The 19,549-nt window shown below is 40.6% G+C and overlaps 1 protein-coding gene across 2 annotated transcripts in view; it reads right to left on the bottom strand.

Annotated features, from left to right (window-relative positions):
• The window catches only part of SHOC2 (SHOC2 leucine rich repeat scaffold protein), a 59,284-nt gene that overhangs the window by 22,642 nt on the left and 17,093 nt on the right, over window positions 1-19,549 (bottom strand). The window contains exons 2-4 of one of the 2 annotated variants that reach the window (XM_081104649.1): window positions 12,447-12,493; window positions 7,662-8,601; window positions 1,569-1,706 (exon numbers count right to left, since the gene is read on the bottom strand). In XM_081104649.1, the coding sequence (XP_080960775.1) occupies window positions 1,569-1,706; window positions 7,662-8,364 (841 nt within the window). In that variant the 5' untranslated portion in view covers window positions 8,365-8,601; window positions 12,447-12,493. The remainder of the gene's footprint in view (window positions 1-1,568; window positions 1,707-7,661; window positions 8,602-12,446; window positions 12,494-19,549) is intronic. The other variant, XM_081104648.1, reaches the window with a different exon arrangement.

Genomic DNA, 19,549 nt, shown 5'->3' with positions numbered 1-19,549 from the left:
GGTGCCTGGCCAGCCTGGGTGAGGGGATGATGGCTGTTTGCAGCTGGTCACATACCCTTCAGGGTGGGGATCCCCAATGGGGTGCCTGGCCAGTCCGGGTGAGGGGCTGAGGGCTGTTTTCAGGCTGGGGGTGACTGAAGCTCCCAACCGCTCCTTTTTTTCTTTTCTGCGTTTTTATTCTGGGCCAGCTTTAGCTTTGAGGCTTGGCTCCAGCTCTTAGGCTTCCGCTGCTGAAAGTAGATTTCTGGCCTTTGCTTACAATGTTGCGATCCTGCTGGCTGAAGCCCGGCGGACTAAAGCAGGTTTCTGGGGTTTTGTTTAGCTTCTATATTTGTTACATAGTTGCTTAGAATTGCAGCTCAGAGGCCTGCAGCGGCAGGCGGGGAACATTGGAGTCCTCCGTCACTGAAGCAAGCAAGCCTCATGTAAGTTTCAAGCTGCCTGGCTGCCGGCCGCCATCTTGGCTGGCAGTTAATTTGCATATTGCCCTGATTAGCCAATGGGAAGGGTAGCGGTCGTACACCAATTACCATGTTTCTCTTTTATTAGATAGGATTACTTATTCATTTTGCCATTTTTTTTGGAATAAGAGCTACTCGTATACTCTATTTGCTGACAACTATCAAAGAATATAAAAAAAATAAAGTATTAAACTTTTCCTTATGTCCCTCAATATTACAGATGAATACACTTTAAACCAGTGGTTCTCAACCTTCCTAATGCCGTGACCCTTTAAGACAGTTCCTCATGTTGTGGTGACCCCCAATTTCATTGTTACAAATTGAACATAATTAAAGCATAGTGATTAATCACAAAAACAATATGTAACTATATATGTGTTTTCCGATGGTCTTAGGCAACCCCTGTGAAAGGGTCGTTCAACCCCCAAAGGGGTTGCGACCCCCAGGTTGAAAACCACTGGTTTAAACTATACTGCCCATGTTTTAAAAACTACATAGCAATGGTTTTTTTTTTCAATACAGTCTACTTTAGTAAAAAAAAAAAAAAAAAAAAAAAAGGACCATACTCTATACAATACATTGCAACATTCTGAAATCAGCAAAAACAGAAAATGCACCCATTCTGCAATTTAAGCACAGAGCTATAGAATATATACATATGCTTTAATAGTCTTTATAGTCCAGTTGAGCTCAAAAATATAATTATTTTCTGCCAGGAAATGGAAATAGTGATTTTAAAATACTATCTTTTAGAAGCTTTTACTACTTTGACAATGTTACATTCTAATCTTTTAATATTTGTTAACAAAAATAGTATTTTAGCCCTGACTGGTTTGGCTCAGTGGATATAGCATCGGCCTGTGGACTGAAGGTTCCCAGGTTCGATTCCAGTCAAGGGCATGAACCTTGGTTGCGGGCACATCCCCAGTAGGAGGTGTGCAGGAGGCAGCTGATCGATGTTTCTGTCTCATCGATGTTTCTAACTCTCTATACCTCTCCCTTCCTCTCTGTAAAAAATCAATAAAATATATCTTTAAAAAATAGTATTTTAATGTCCAAGTAGCTATAAATAATTATCAATATCTTCTTTCACCTCTCATACCATACCTATAGTATCTGGGAGGTCTAGCAGTTCATTGTGCTGCAAGTCAAGGTTGGTTATCTGTGTGCAGTTTCCAATCTCCTTTGGAAGATGTTCAAGTTGATTGTGAGCTACATCCAGCGTAATGAGGTTACATAATTCACCTGTAAATTGACCAACATAAAAATTTAATAAGAATTATTAAATATATTAAATAATACTGAAAGGAAAATTTCATTTTCTATTATCATAATTAAAATGTCAAACACAAAATCTAAACTGTTATTTGAAAATGGCATCTTACAAACACTGAATCATTATATTGTTGACCCGAAACTAATGTGCTGTATCTCAAATATACCTAAAAAAGAAGAAAATGACTTATTCTTTCAGTTAACTTCTTCTACAACTTAGCAACATGGGTAACAGTGTCTACACACTGCTTTCAATGTGTAGTGTGCTGTCACATCAGCAGTACCAAAAGTCAATGATATCCTATCAAATCCTTCCTCAGCACAAGTGCTATTTTCCCTGTTCTTTTCCTCCCTCCATTACCAATAACTTCTCCAGGTTTGTTGTTGTTCAGTGAAATACCTGACAATTTGATAACAATAAACTAAGTCAACAGTTCATTTCTAAGTCTTTAAGGTTTCATACTGAATCCTGGTCAAAAGGAGTTATTTATTAACAACTCTGAATTCCCTTTCCTGTTTTATTTTTCTTGCCAAACTAAGTTAGTCATTAACACTTGTACAAAATACTCAAATGAAATAATTAAATAATGTTACCTGGACCGTGAAAGCAACTGTATAACCCCTGGCAGTCCTGGGAAAATTTTAAAAATTTTAGGGACTAAGGGTTACAATTTGAGTTAATATTGAAGAATAACTAATAATACTAGGTTTCATTATATTCACTTCAAGCCACATTTATTAAAAATTTAACATTTATTGTCTACAATAGTTCATAGAAAATTACATAATTGGGAATTAAAATCTGTGATCCTTCAACTTTTAAAAAAATTGCTCATTCTGTTTTTGCATTTTTGTATAGATAGATTATATATGCATTTATTATATATTAATTGTATATCTAACTTGACTTATAAAATGTAACACTGCAGTACAATAGAAAATTGATTTTTATTTCAATAAATGTTACTGAGTCAAATGTGTACAAAAAATTGCTTATTCTACTTTCTCATATATCTGAATGCTGTGAATTGTTTTTTAAATGAATGACAATATCTGGGTTCTCAAAAAGCATATGCTTTAACATATCAGATCATTCTCCTATCTTATAAAGAATAATATATTAGGCGGAAACTTTAATAAGAGGAGAAATCTTAAACTAGGCCATAATTCAATGAAGGAAATAAATTGTAGTAATATTAGTAAGAGACAAAGATGGGGTTTATTTCTGGTTTCAAAAAGTAACCATTTCCTTCCTAGAAGAATAAAATTCTATAAAACTTCCTTGTCCAGAATTTCTTGAATTAAATCAATGAATTATTCAAACTGACTACCTGATGGCCCTCATTCTAGTCCATCCAGGCCAAAAAAATTTTTTTCTTTTCTTTTTTTTTTTTTTTTTTTTACAAAATCATCTACCATGAAACTCAAAGGAACCACTCGAGGCGGGGGCAGGCAGCAGGGAATGGTGATATACTGTTTTCCCTGTGAAAACAGGATTTCTTGACTCTCTTGGTGTACATGAAGCCTCTTTCAAAGTAGCAAATGGTAAAAGGAGGTATTGAACAGGAAGAATGGAATACTCATCTACAAAAAAAAGCAATAATGAAGGTTTCCATCTATCTATTTAACACAAAAAGACATACCTTATACAAAAGAAGAAAAGTAAATGAACATTACCAAATGAGTTTTCTTGGCTACTCTCTGATATATTTACCTCTGCTCTTCATATGCTTACATGTACTCTCTGTTCAGTATCCTTTTACTGTTTTCTGCCAATGTTCACCCATGTAAATATTAATCCCTGGTATCAAATCACGGGTCATTAATAAAGATGTCATTAATACTTAAATAGATAAATATTCTGATCCTATATAATAAAAGCCTAATAAGCTAAGTGTCCAACCATCCATTCGACTGTTCGACCAGTCACTATGAAGCGCACTGACCACCAGGGGGTGGACGCTCCGACCAGTAGGTTAGCTTGCTGCTGGGGTCCAGCTGATCAGGACTGGGCGAGATGGGCTGGACACGCCCTGGAGCCCTCCCACAGTCCCTCCCCAGCCCCGATCATGCGCCGGTGGGGTCCCTCGGCCTGGCCTGTGCCCTCTCGCAATCTGGATCCCCTCGGGATGTTGGAGAGCTGATTTTGGCCTGATCTCCACAGGCCAGGCCGAGAGACCTCACCAGTACACAAATTCGTGCACCGGGCCTCTAGTTTTAATATAATTTCCCTATAAGAACAACCTTGAATAATGGTTAAGTTTCAAATATATGATTTAGACTAAATAGTCGCTCTATTTCTAAAACTTCTAATTCCTCACATTCCTCAAATATACTGCCGAACACAAACTGGATGGCATAACTGAAAATGGTATACTTATAAAACAAGAGAATAAAAAGTCATTAATATGCATACTATAAATCTAATATGTATCAATGTTAATTTAGTACTTATAAATGGGAGTTTAACAAAATGATAATTTGCATAAATTCTGGATTCTAAATTCTCTAATGGGTTTTAGCAAATTATATGAAAGGAGTGTAACACTTTTAAAAATGTAAAGTTTTCATTTTACTTCATCTTTGTGCCTGAGCCTTATTTCGCAAACACTCTTAAAAGAGCTGATTTTATTTAGCATATAGTAAAGGATGGTCGGCATCACAGAAAATAACTACTTCTTTCCTTTATAATAAATGGAATGGCCATAATAAAAAAGAAAATAACAAGAATATTGAAAATGTAGAGAAATTGGAACCCTCAGACATTGCTCTTGGTAATGTAAAATGGTGCATTCACTTAGGAAAACAGTCTAGTAGTTCCTCAAAATATTAAACATAAAATTACCATATGACTCGGTAATTCCACTTCTAAGTACATATGTAAGAAAAATGAAAACAAATGTCCAAACACAAACTTATACAAAAATGTTCATAGTAATTGTATTCATAATATCTAGAAAGTAGAAACCCAAATGTTCAACATAACTGAATGGGTAAATAAAATGTGGTATATTCATGCTATGGAATATATTCAGCAATAAAAAGAAATGAAGAACTAATATACGCTATAACATGGATGAATGCAGAAAACATGATGTTAAGTGAAAGAAGCCAATCATCAAGACCATATTTTGTATGATTCCATTTATATGAAATGTACAGAATAGGAAAATCTATAGAAACAGAAAGTAGATCAGTGTTTGCCTTAGGGCTAAGGGGTTGGGAGAAAATAGAAGTGGTGACTGCTAAGGGATACAATTTCTTTTTGGTGTGATGAAAATGTTCTAAAAATTGTTTGTGATGGTTGCACAGTTCTGTGAACATGCTAAAAAACAATGAATTATATACTTTAAATTTGTGAATTGTATGGTATATGAATTACATCTTAAGCTGCTATCCTCCCCACTTCAAAAAAATAAAAAATCTAATGCAATGGCTTTCAATTGCAGCTACACATAGAATAACCCAGCTTATTCTTTAAAAGTACAGATGCCCTGGACCTGCCAGACCACTAAATCATAATCTATGGGAGTGGGACCCACTTTTCTAGACCAGAGGGGGCAGTAGTGTAAGATCTAGGTTCATATTCTAAACTTCCTAGCTGCATGATATCGAGTAAATTATCTAAATCTCTCTACATTTTCAGTTCCTTCTTCAGTACAATAGGAGGAGAGATACCTATTTCCTTGGGTTATACAATTTAATGAGATAATGTATGTAAAGTACTCATGTACAGAACAGTATACAGCCCCAAATTCATGCATCTAAGTTAAATCTTATATGTCTTAATTTCTCATAATAAATATTAAGTTTTGTATTTAAAAGCAGTTTACTTTCTACCTGATGCCCTTCTTGAAATAAAATAACATTTATGAAGTTAGTTTTACAGAAATTACAGCATCAACTTTAATAATGTCACTAATGGTGGGAGGATGCTCATTAAAAAATAAATTCTGTGCTTATTCTTTAAATTACAGATTTAGAAATGAAAGTAAAAAATTAGACAGGCACAAATATCAACCATTTAATTAAAGAAAAATTTCCAATTTAAAAAACTACATTCACTTTTTAGTAAAAATGTTTAAATACTTATATGTTCAAGAACAACTGAAGTAAATTTAAAATCCCATGAAATAATCCCTTGCTTAAGAAATGTGTTCTTGATCGGCTGGTGTGGCTCAGTAGATTGAGCATCAACCCATGCACCAAGAGATCACTGGTTTGATTCCTGATCAGGGCACATGCTCCAATTTCAGGCTTAATCCCTTGTAGGAGGTGTGCAGGAGGCAGCCCACTGATTCCTCTCACACATTGATGTTTCTATCTCTCTCTCTCCCCTTCTCTCACTCTAAAATAAATCAAAACAATTGTTTTTTAAAATGTGTTCTTAATTCCCAGGTAATACGATAAGTTCTCTATTGGGAAAAAAAAATCCTTAAAGAGAGACTTCATAGGAATTAAAGCCAAAGTTTTAGAATGGAGAATGAAACATATGCAAAACAACAAGAGCAAAGGTAGGAAATAACATTTTTTCCCATATAAAAAGTAAGCATTTCTTTCTCCAAAAGCCTATAATTTCTATTCCACCATGAGCCATATATCCAAGTAAAATTTTGACTGAATCTGGTATAAAATCAGAAGTCGTTCAGCAGCTACATCCTCATCTGAACACATGGAAAGGAATGTTTCCATTCAAATTCCTGGGAATACTTTAATATCTCATAAGTGAGCCACATTTTGTAACTACTGCTTCAGAAAACTCTATCATGGATTTTTCTAAGTACATTTAATTAAACCAAAATTAAGTTACGATTTTAAGTATCTGGTTAGAGTCAAATGTAGTGAAACCATAACTAAAATTTACACTGCATCTTCTTCAAAACTAGATAAAATTTTTAAAATATAGAATATTACATTTCTACAAAGCTGCAGAGCCTAAGAAGAGGAAATTTCCTTTATCACCCACTATAACATCAATGCAAGAAAATACTTAATCCAACCTTTTTATTAAGAATTGGACTTTCATACAAAAGAAAACTTTCCTTTAAAAGTTGCTTAATCAATTATGTCAATTTTTTAAAATTTATAAAAAGGGCCCACAAAGATAATACCTTTATCAATTTCCCAAAATTGATAAGTCAAAGGTTTACTATATTCCAAATGTTTCTAAATTTTTTCCCATAATTAAGAATATCAAAGCAATAAATTTCTTTTTAATGACTTTTTTACACATGTATATTTCCTATTTTTATTCTACTACCATTCCTTTAATAACATTTGTTTCAGTAAAATTTAGCTTTATATACAAAAACTGAAATGAAATCTACCAAGTTGCTAACAGTGTTTCATTTAGTATGTGACTTTTCTGCTACTTTTCTGTATCTTGGATTGTTTTTAATGAACATGTGAGTACTTTTAAAATTCTTCAATATTCATCTGACACTGTCCTGATATGCCAATTTTTTGTAGTAACTTAGGTAGAAAAGGGATGTGAATTTAAACAAACATTTTTCAGGTAAAGAAGGGAAAGTCAGGAAATGGGAATATGTAGCCTTAATGGATCTAATAAAATTACATATATAAATACTTTAAAAACAGGGGGCAACAACTTAAAAATCAGGCAAACATTTTTTTTCTGCTTAGAATTCACTTTTTCTTCAATGAAAATGAAAGCAGATTAGGTTTGTGGGGAAAAGGCCTAATTGCATCTATATTCAAATTCATTTTCTTGAGTCTATACAATATCTCAAACCATGTACTATTAATATTGCTAAACTTAAATAATTAAAGTAAACCATAAATAAGATAGAATTTAGAAACCAGATGCTTTTAGGCAAGTATCAAATATTTACTGGTATGGAAAAGTACTCAAATTATTTAGCATAATAAATGCTACAAACAATAATAGTAAACCAAAGCTCTTACCAATTTCAGCAGGTAGTTGTTTGATTTTGTTCTCTCGAATGCTAAGCATGCTGAGTTTTGACAGGTTTTTGATGTCCTTTTCCACAGTAGTTATACGATTAAAGCGAAGGTAAAGAGTGGTGAGAGAATCTAGCCTATACACCACAGAAGGAATTTCTCGCAGTTTATTATGCCGTAAATCAAGCATCCGCAGCTTCTTCAAGTTATCAAGAGAGTCAGGCAAACTGGTAAGTGAGTTTTCACTTAGAGCCAGTGTCATGAGATTTACTAGACAGCCCACTTCTGCTGGGAGGGACTGCAATTTGTTGCTATATAAATAAAGTTCTGTTAATTGAGTCAACTCTTTGATTGATGATGGCAATATATGTATAGATCTCTTGGATAAGTCCAAACGCATTGAGTTCTCTTCCCGACATTTGTTGAGCTCTTTAATTACCTCTGCATTGCTAGATTTTTTTCTAGTCCCAGGTGCTGGATTTGGCCGTTTGATCGTATTGTCAACTGAAAAAGCCACCCCTGGTTGGGCAGCACTGGAGTCCTTCTTTCCATCTTTGGCATCTTTCCCTTTGGTCTTAGGTTCTTTTTCTTTGCTCTCTTTCCCAAAACCTCCAGAGGCTTTTGCCTCTTTTTCTCTTTCCTTGGCTGATGGTACTTTGGGATCTTTCTCTTTAGAGTCCTTTTCTTTTCCTAAACTACTACTCATGGTGACTCAAGCTTTGGCAAAAACTACATGAACTCTTTTTATTTTATTTGCCAACAATAGTAATTAGAATTCAAAGATGAAGAGACAAAGATCCTATGGAATCAAAAAGGTACTGGCTTGAAGAAGCGATCACCATGGAATAACAGCCATCTATTACATGTTGGATCTATTCCCATTTCTGATAGCTCATTTCAACTGGTAAAATGGTGCTGGTCAAGCAATGATTCATTAGAATTCCTGAAATAGAATACAGATAATATTAATATTTTAGATTATAATTTATTCTAAGCAAATGGGCTCTGAAAAACAATTATACTGACAATTTTGGCATTTTCTTATGATTTTATACAGTAAATATTTATCAAGCACTTATGCAAAATCCTTTGAAAATCTATAAAAATTAATAAGGTAGACCTTATCCTCAAATAATTTATAGTCTGTACAAAAAGAAGATGAGTATACCAGTTACTATAGAACAAAATTTTGTTAAGAGATGAAAAAGAGGAAAAGTCACAACAGCAGCTAATGTCTGAGTGCTTTCCATGTATAAGCACTATTGTAAGGAATTAACAAATATTAATACATTTAATACACATAACAGCCCTATGAGATAAATTGTTATCCCTATTTCATTCTCTGAGACACTGAGGCACAGAAATATTTTTAACTCGCTTTTAATCTTGGAAAAATGGTAAAGATGAGATTCCAACATAGATAGTATGTATCTACAGCCTATGTTCCTAACCACTACACTAAAACTGCTCTATCTGCACCTAATTATCAGATAGCTCTAATTAACAGCAATGATTTCAAAAGTGATGATGATAGAATAGAGAGCAGTCTGGTAAAAGAACAAAATAAGCAAAGTGAAATATGTATAGAAAACAGCAAATAGGTTCAGGAAAAAAGGGCATTAAGAATCTGCACTTAAACAAGCACTCTAGATGACTCTGATGCAGGTAGATCTGGGGACTACCTTCCAAAGGGAGGCGACCAGCAGTGGTGGTGGGGGGTGGGGCCAGTCAAGGCTGGTGCCAGTAGGGTGCTTGGGGGGGCCCTGATCGCCAGGCCTAGGGACCCTACCCATGCACGAATTTCGTGCATCAGGCCTCTAGTTACTATATAACATAAGTTTTTTTTAATTCTTGGTTTTATTTCTAGTTCCTAGGTAAATCTTTTCACACCTCAAATTCTTGTTAACTTTCACAACAGTAATATAATATTTGTCCTTCATATATACTCATTTGTTTCTGTTGTATCTGTATTTTTCTTATTTAATAAGACTGTAATAACATTTTTGAGTGTCAAACACTTGACCATCCTGGTCAAGTCAGAACTAAAGCAAATGAGTTTTGCAGAGCAGGTGGGCATCCACCTCAGTGATGATTGAAAGTCAAAAATCAAAAAGTCCCATAGCAGAATGTCAGCAGGAGACTAAGGAGGGTAGAGTACTGAAAGCCTACCCCCATCTTGGATTTCAGAGCCCAGGTAAGAGGAGAAAGACAATCCCACAAGGGGGCAGTTCAGTTTGGGGGGTATCAGAACCCAAACAGGACAAAGTGAACATCAACATAAGTTGGCAATGAGGTGTCAAGGGGCCAAGGGGGTGGGCATGTGTGTCCTCAGAGGGGGATGGCTCAGCATGAAGAATCAGAGACTGAATGGAGTGAAAAGAACGTGCACAGGTGGTGATGGACCAGTGTGTGACACTGGAATGTAAAGGGGTAAGGAAGGAAGATGTCTACATGAAGAGCTGGGTGGTTAAGGAATAGGTGCATGCATGGGGAGTTAAGAATACAAGCAAGGTGAAGAGGGCCTCCACGATATAAATACAGCACTAAAAAATGGGCAGGCAATTCATAGAATAATACTTAAATGACCAATAAATACTGTTTCAAAACTGCTCAATATTTCAAATAGTAATTTGAGAACAATTAAGAGACATTACTGCCATCAGGTTAGCAAGTAAAATGTCTGATAAAACCAAGTGTTAGAGAATATGGAGCTGAAAAAACTCACACTCTGCTGTTAAAAGTATCATTGTTAAAACTATTACGGCGAACAATTTGGTAAAAACCTGATGAATTTGAAAATGCCACATCTACGCATTAGATCCATCAATTCTACTCCTAGGTATTTACAGTATGAAAACTTCTACACGCTTGCACAAGGAGCCTCTATGGCAAAGTCCTTCTTCACCACGTTAAAAATCACTACACTCCAGAAACTCAGATAAATCTCAGAAACAACAGTAAACAACACCTCCAAAAACAGAAACATATTAAATTGCAGAATAATATATAAAGAATGGTTCTGTGAGTGAACATATTCATCAATGACACATCTGATACAGGATTTAATATCCAAAATTTATAAAGAACTCAACACCAAAAAAACAAACAATCCCAATAAAAAAAAAATGGGCAAAGGAGCTGAATAGACACTTTTCCAAAAGAGAACATACAGATGGCCAATAGACATGAAAAGATGCTCAACATCACTAATCATCACAGAAATGCAAATGAATGAAACTGGATTGCATTTTATCCCCATGTACAAAAATTAATTCAAAATGGATCAAAGATTAGACATAAGACCCTAGACTATAAGTCACATAGAAAAAAATATAGGTACCAAACTTACGGACCTATGTGGAGAACATTTTATGGACTTGACCCCAAAGACAAGGGAGGTAAAGGCAAAAATAAATGAATGGGACTATATCAAACTGAAGAGCTTCTGCACAGCAAAAGAAACGGACAACAAAACAAACAGGCAGCCAACCAGATGGGAGATATTTGCAAACAGTAACTCTGACAAAGGTTTAATTTCCAAAATATAAAAAGAACTCATAAAACTCAACACCAAACAAACTATCCAATCAAAAAGTGGGCAGAGGACCAGAAAATACACCTCTCCCAAGAAGACAAATAGCCAATAGATATATGAAAAGATGTTCAACCTCACTGGCAATCAGGGAAATGCAAATTAAAACTACAATGAGATACCACCTTACACCAGTTAGAGTAGTCTTTATCAACAAGACAAGCAACAAGTGTCGGAGTGGTTGTGGAAAAAAGGGAACCCTCAGTGACTGCTGGTGGGAATGGAGACTGGTACAACCACTATGTAAAGCAGTCTGGCGATTCCTCAAAAAATTAAAAATAGAGCTACCATACGACCCAACAATTCCACTCCTCGGTTATACCCGAAAAACTAGAATCATTTATATGCAAAGACATATGCACCCCTATGTTCACTGCAGCATTATTCACGGTGGCCAAGAGTTGGAAACAGCCAAAGTGCCCTACGACAGAGGACTGGATAAAGAAGATGTGGTATATATATACACAATGGAGTACTACACAGCCATAAGGAAGGAAGAAATAGCGTCATTTACAACAACATGGATGTACCTTGAGAACATTATGTGAAGTGAAATAAGTCAAACAGAGAAAGCTAACAACTATATGATTTAGCTCATATGTGGAATATAAAACTGAAACTTATGTACACAAACAGCAGTGTGGTGGTTGCCAGAGGGAGGGAGTGGGGAAAGAAAGGGGTCCTAATATGAGGTGACAGGAAAAGATTTGACTTTGGATGGTGGGCACATGGTCCTATATACAGATTATGTAAATTAGTAATCCATACATGCAACCTATATGTTCATGTAGACTAATGTCACTGCAATATAATTTAAAATAAAATAAAAAACATAATGAGATATCACCTCACACCTATCAGGATGGCTATCCTATCTAATAAAAGAGAAACACGGTAATTGGCTTACAACCGCTAGCCTTCCCATTTGCTAATCAGTGAGATATGCAAATTAACTGCCAGCCAAGATGGCGGACCAGCAGCCAGGCAGCTTGAAACTAACATGAGGCTTGCTTGCTTCAGTGATGGAGGAAACCAACGTTCCCCGCCTGCCTTGCTGGCCTCTGAGCCTGCAGTTTGAAACATAGTTACAAATATAGAAGCTAAACAAAACCCCAGAAACCTGCTTTCAGCTGGCCGGGATCTCAGAGCTGGAGTTATACATTGTTTCGATTATAGAACACAAACAAACCAGATACCTGCTTTCAGGAGCCATGGCCTAAGAGCTGGAGCCTCAGAGCTAAAGCTGGCCCAGAAAAAAAAGAAAAAAAGAAAAAAAGGAGCGGTTGGTAGCATCCGTCACCTGCCAGCCTGAAAACAGCCCTCAGCCCCTCACCCAGACTGGCCAGGCACCCCAGTGGGGACCCCCACCCTGAACGGTGTGTGACCAGCTACAAACAGCCCTCAGCCCCTCACCCAGACTGACCAGGCACCCTAGTGGGGACCCCACCCTCCTGAAGGGTGTGTGACCAGCTGAAAACAGCCATCATCCCCTCACCCAGGCTGGCCTGGCACCCAGTGGAGACCCCCACTCTGATCCAGGACACCCTTCAGGGCAAACCAGCCAGCCCCCACACATGCACCAGGCCTTTAGCCTATATAGTAAAAGGGTAATATGCCTCCCAGCACCGGGATCAGTGGAGCCGCGAGGCCTCCCAGCACCAGGATCAGCGGAGCCGAGAGGCCTCCCAAGACTGGGAACAGCGGACCCGCGAGGCCTCCCGGCACCAGGATCAGCGTGACAGGGGGCAGTGCCCAAACCCCCTGATCGCCCTGCGGCTCTGTGTGTGACAGGGGGTGGGGCCACAACCTCCCTATTAGCCCTGCTCTGTTCGTGACAGGGGAAGGCACCCCAACCCCTTGATCAGCCCTGCTCTGTGCCTGATAGGGGGGAGCTCCCCAACCCCCTGATCGCCCTGCTGTGTGACAGGGTGCGGCGCCCCAACCCCCCCGCCCGCCACGGGCCCTGCTCTGTGTGTGATGGGGTAGAGCCATAACCTCCCCATCGGCCCTGCCCTGAGTGTGACAGTGGCGGCACCCCAACCCCATGATCGGCCCTGCTCTGTGGGTGATAGAGGGTGATGCCCCAACCGCCACCCACGGGCCCTGCTCTGTGTGTGACAGGGTAGAGCCATAACCTCCCCATCGGCCCTGCCCTGAGTATGACATGGTGCAACCCCCCAACCCCCTGATCCGCCCTGCTCTGTGTGTGAGAGGGGGCGGTGCCCCAACTCCCCTATCGGCCCTACTCTGTGGGTGACAGGGAGGAGCTCCCCAACCCCCTGATCGGCCCTGCTCTGTGCGTGACAGGGGGTGGCGCCACAACCTCCCCATCGACCCTGCCTTGAGTGTGACAGGGGGCGGTGCCCCAACCCCCCAATCAGCCCTACCCTGAGCGTGACTGAGGGTGGCATCGCAACCTCCCGATCCGCTCTGCTCAGTGCGTGACGGGGCGGCGCCCCAACTCCCCAATCGGCCCGGCTCTGAGCCTGACCAGGGGCTGAACCTAGGGATTGGGCCTGCCCTCTGCCACCCGGGAGCAGGCCTAAGCCAGCAGGTCGTTATCTCCCGAGGGGTCCCAGACTGCGAGAGGGCACAGGCCGGGCTGAGGGACGCCCCCCTTCCCCCCGAGTGCACAAACTTTTGTGCATCGGGCCTCTAGTCCTATCTAATAAAAGAAAAACATGGTAACTGGCGTATGACCGCTACCCTTACCATTGGCTAATCAGCGAGATATGCAAATTAACTGCCAGCCAAGATGGCGGCCGGCAGCCAGGCAGCTTGAAGCGAACATGAATGAGGCTTGCTTGCTTGCTTCAGTGACGGCGGACTCCAACGTTCCCCACCCTGCCTTGCCGGCCTCTGAGCTGGCAGTTTGAAACATTGTAACAATAACAGAAGCTAAACAAACCCCCAGAAACATGCTTTCAGCGAGCCAGGATCTCAGAGCTGGAGTTGATACAGAGTTTCGATTATAGAACACAAACAAACCAGATACCTGCTTTCAGCAGCAGAGGCCTCAGAGCTGGAGCCTCAGAGCTAAAGCTTGCCCAGAATAAGAAAAAGAAAAAGAAAAAAAGGAGCGGTTGGGAGCTTCAGTCACCCGACATCCTGAAAACAGCCCTCAGCCCCTCACCCAGACTGGCCAGGCACCCCAGTGGGGACCCCCACCCCGAAGAGTGTGTGACGAGCTGCAAACAGCCATCATCCCCTCACCCAGGCTGGCCAGGCCCCCCAGTGGGGACCCCCACCCTGATCCAGGACACCCTTCAGGGCAAACCAGCCGGCCCCCACCCATGCACCAGGCTTCTATGCTATGTAGTAAAAGGGTTATATGCCTCCCAGCACCAGGATCAGCGGAGCCGCGAGGTCTCCCAGCACTGGGATCAGCGTGACAGGGGGCAGCGCCCAAACCCCCCACGGGCCCTGCTCTGTGTGTGACGGGGTAGATCCATAACCTCCCCATCGGCCCTGCCCTGAGTGTGACAGTGGCGGTGCCCCAACCCCCTGATCGGCCCTGCCTTGTGGGTGATAGAAGGCGGCGCCCTAACCGCCCCCCCCCCCCCACGGGCCCTGCTGTGTGTGTGATGGCATAGAGCCATAACCTCCCCATCGGCCCTGCCCTGAGTGTGACAGTGGCGGCGCCCCAACCCCCGATTGGCCTTGCTCTGTGGGTGATAGAGGGCGGCGCCCCAACCCCCTGCTCTGTGTGTGACAGGGGGTAGTGCCCCAACTCCCCTATCGGCCCTACTCTGTGAGTGACAGGGGGGAGCTCCTCAACCCCGATGGGCCCTGCTCTGTGTGTGACAGGGGGGAGCTCCCCAACTCCCCAATCGGCCCTGCTGTGAGCCCGACCAGGGGCTGAACCTAGGGATTGGGCCTGCCCTCTGCCACCCGGTAGCAGGCCTAAGCCAGCAGGGCATTATCTCCCGAGGGGTCCCAGACTGCAAGAGGGCACAGGCCAGGCTGAGAGAGCCCCCCTTCCCCCCCGAGTGCACAAATTTTTGTGCACCGGGCCTCTAGTCAATAATAAATCAACAAATAAGTGTGGGTGAGGATGTGGAGAAAAGGGAACCCTCATGCAGTTGATGGGAATGCAGACTGGTACAGCCACTATTGAAAGCAGTATGGAGTTTACTCAAAAAATGACCCAAAAATTCCACTTCTGGGAATATATCAGAAGAAACCCAAAACACTGATTAGAAAGAATGTATGCACCCCTATACTCATTGCAGCATTATTTACAATAGCCAAGGTGCCCATCAGTAGATGAGTGGATAAAAAAGCCATGGTACATTTATGCATTGGAATATTACTGGGCCATAAAAAAGAAGGAAATCTTATCTTTTGCAACAACATGAATGGACCTTGGGAGTATTATGCTAAGTGAAATAAGCCAGTCAGAGAAAGTTAAGTACCATATTATTTCACTTATATGTGGAATCTAATGAACAAAATAAACTTACAAACCAGAAACAGACTCATAGACACAGAAAAGAGACTGACAGCTGTCAAAAGAGAAGGGGTTTGGGGGGTTGGGTGAAAAAAGTGAAGGGATTAAGCAAAAACAAAAAAAACCTCATAAACACAGATAACACTATGGTGATTACTAGAGAGAAAGGTGGGTAGGGGAAAGTAGAAGAAAGTAAAGGAGGGATAAATGATAAGGGAAGGAGGCTTGACTTGGGATGGTGAACACACAATATACAGATAATGTATTACAGAACTGCATACCTGAAACTAATATAGTTTTATTCACCAATGCCACTCCAATAAATTCCATAGAAGTTTTTTTAAAAAAGAATAATTTATTTGTATAAAGTTTTAAAACATATAAGATATATATTGTTTGTGGGTACTTATAAAGATTAGACACAAATAAAGGATTGAGAAACATCAAATTTAGTATAGTGATTTCTAAGTTATAGTTAAGGGTAAAAACCAAGGTATGGTAGTATGCTAAACCGATGTTTGGTGAATTGAATCACAGAGTCCAAAGTTATGTTTCCATTCTGAAATAAATGATCAAATGAACTCTGGGTCCCTCCATCCCCTCCCTCCCCCCACACACACCCCAGAGTTTTGAAAGACCTATAAAGGTATCTTCACTACTCATTACAATAATATTGATTTAAAAATACAAGAAATAATGTTATATCTACCAATGAAAACATAAAAAAAGAACAGGGCTGATGAGCATACAGAGAAATGGACAATCACAGTCTGCTGATGGGCATACAATCCAGAAAATCCTTTTTGAAAGATGTGGCTTCTTCACAATATGATTAATTAGGGTATTTTTATTTGTTTGAAGAAAAACATAAATGTATGTGAGAGTTACACATTTGTGTAAGAACACAGAAGAAATAAAAGAACGTGTCCTAAACTTTATTGAAGTGCTTACCTCTCTCTCTAAAAAGACAGGGGAGCTATCAGTGATGAGAGACTGGCAGAGGAAATGGCAGGGAATAAGGTAAAGAAATGGAGGTTGAGAGGAAACACTAGAAGAGTTTGGAATCTGCCACAGATTCCTCATCTGGAATGTTATGAGCAGTACATGAAATAGATATGCATTCTGGGCCTGAATGACTCAGAAAGGAAGTTATATGTTTGCATGTGCCTCAGTATGTCAGTACTAAAGGAAGGCAGATGCATCGTCAACCTCTAGCTAAACTCTTTCTCAAAAAGAAATCTCCACTCTCTCTTTCACCTGCCTGGTCCTAATGGTGTAAGACTTGTCACTTCAGTTCAGGTTGAGAGTTTATAAATTACTATCACATGATTACATTTGACTTCCAATTAACCCTGTGAAGTAGGCACCCCAAGTAGTGTTACTCCCATTAACAAATGAGTTAACCAAGATGTATGGAAGTTAAATTATTTGACCAATAGGATGGTGTGAATCTGACAGTAACACCACTAGTAATAGCAGATAGTACTTATTGAGTACTTACTACATGCCAGGCACTGTGCTAAGTGCTTTCAGCTGTTATCCCATTAAGTCCTTGCAATAATACTGAGGAAGATTAATCCTCATTTATAAATGATGAAACTGAGGCTCAAAAACAATCAAATGACTTGTCAAAGATTACACAGAGCATAACTGGCAGTCACAAGCCTGCTAGAGTTCTGACTCCAAAACCATGTCTTAACCACTATACTAATTCAGAATATATTCAGTAGATATACATAATCATGTAAATAATCAGGATTAAATACATGAACCAAGGAAAATTGTTCACAGAACAAGATCTGATTCTGTAGCATTTAGGTCCACTTTGCCACTAACAGTAAAATCTATTCTATATATATAAAAGCCTAAGTGACCTTTATGACCGAACGACTGAACAACCGGTCGACCGGTTGCTATGATGTGCACTGACTACCAGGGGGCAGACTCAATGCAGGAGTTGCCCCCTGGTGGTCAGTGTGTCCAGCCAGAAGCCGGGCTCAAGGCTGGCAAGCTCAGCTGCAGCGGAGGGAGCCTCTCCTGACTCCGCGGCAGAGCTACCGAGCAGAGGCAGTAGGCACAGAGGAGCAAGATGAGCGTGAGTGGCATGGTCCAGCCCTGGCTTGGGCACCTCCCTGGCCACCTGCTACTTGGCGCACTGCTACATCTCCCCTGAGGGATCATGGATTGTGAGAGGGCGCAGGCCATGCTGAGAGGGACCACCTCCCATCCCCCACACCCCACGCACGAATCCATGCACTGGGCCTCTAGTATATTCATAAATGTTTCCATAACTGATCACAATGGAAGTGATGATGCAGCTCAATTCAGACTCATGCTTCCTGGGTCCATGTACTGATTATTAAAAACTAGCACTGATTATTCCTTAGTAGTAGCATTGTTAAGTGTACATTCATGACCTAGCCGGTTTGGCTCAGTGGATAGAGCATCAGCCTGCAGACTCAAGGGTCCCGGGTTCGATTCCGGTCAAGGGCATGTACCTTGGTTGCGGGCACAACCCCAGTAGGGAGTGTGCAGGAGGCAGCTGATCAATGTTCCTCTCTCATCAATGTTTCTAACTCTCTATCCCTCTCCCTTCCTCTCTGTAAAATATCAATAAATATATTTTTTTAAAAAGAGTACATTCATATTTCAAAACTTTTTCTCTTGCCTAGGAGAAAGAGAATAATTCAGACAAGTAAGAGGGGACTGTATGTCCAGAGACTTACCTGAGATGTTCTATCTACATTAAATTTGACCCACCTTAATTTATATCAAACTCTATTTTCAATTCTCATATTAAATGAAGGTATCTTCTAGCTATTTCTTTCTCAAAAGGAATGTGATTAAAAGTAATATATTAGGGGAGTTGAGAGCGGTAGGGTGCATTAAAAAAAAAATAGACGAAAAGCTCTGGAGCTGTAGATCTGGGTTCCAAATCCTTTGAGAAATTACAATGTGACCTTAGACAAATGCTATCTTTCTAAGCTTCAGTTTTTTCATTCGAAAAAAAAAAAAAAAAAAGAACATGTTTGGGCCTACATGATCTCATAGGTACCTAAAGCTCTAAGACTCCAATTGCTGAGTCTTAAAGCAGTTTCAAAGACCAATTTGGGGTGTTCAAAAATTACTTTCTGAGTAACCTACATACCACCTATCTATCCTATCTAATAAAAGAGAAACATGGTAATTAGCGTACGTCTGCTACCCTTCCCATTGGCTAATCAGGGAGATATGCAAATTAACTGCCAGCCAAGATGGCGACCGGCAGCCAGGCAGCTTGAAGCTAACATGAGACTTGCTTGCTTCAGTGACGGAAGACTCCAACATTCCTCACCTGCCTTGTCGGCCTCTGAGCTTGCAGTTTTAGAAACACTATTACAAATATAGAAGCTAAACAAAACCCCAGAAACCTGCTTTCAGCCCGCCAGGATCTCAGAGCTGGAGTTGATACAGTATTTTGATTACAGAACCTAAACAAACCAGATACCTGCTTTCAGCAGCCGAGGCCTAAGAGCTGGAACCAAGCCTCAGAGCGAAAGCTGGCCCAGAATAAAAAAAAACAAACAAACAAGGAGCAGTTGGGATCTTCAGTCACCCGCCAGCCTGAAAACAGCCCTCAGCCCCTCACCCAGACTGGCCAGGCACCCCAGTGGGGACCCCCACCCTGATCCAGGACACACTTCAGGGCAAACCAGCCAGCCCCAACCCATGCACCAGACCTCTATGCTATATAGTAAAAGGGTAATATGCCTCCCAGCACCGACGTCAGCGGAGCCGAGAGGCCTCCCGGCACCGGGATCAGCGTGACAGTGGGCAGCGCCCAAACCCCCTGATCACCCCTGCTCTGTG

Source organism: Myotis nattereri, assembly GCF_964212035.1.
Source record: "Myotis nattereri genome assembly, chromosome: 13".
NCBI classification, from domain to species: domain Eukaryota; kingdom Metazoa; phylum Chordata; class Mammalia; order Chiroptera; family Vespertilionidae; genus Myotis; species Myotis nattereri.
This window is presented reverse-complemented; position numbering and strand designations above follow the sequence as displayed.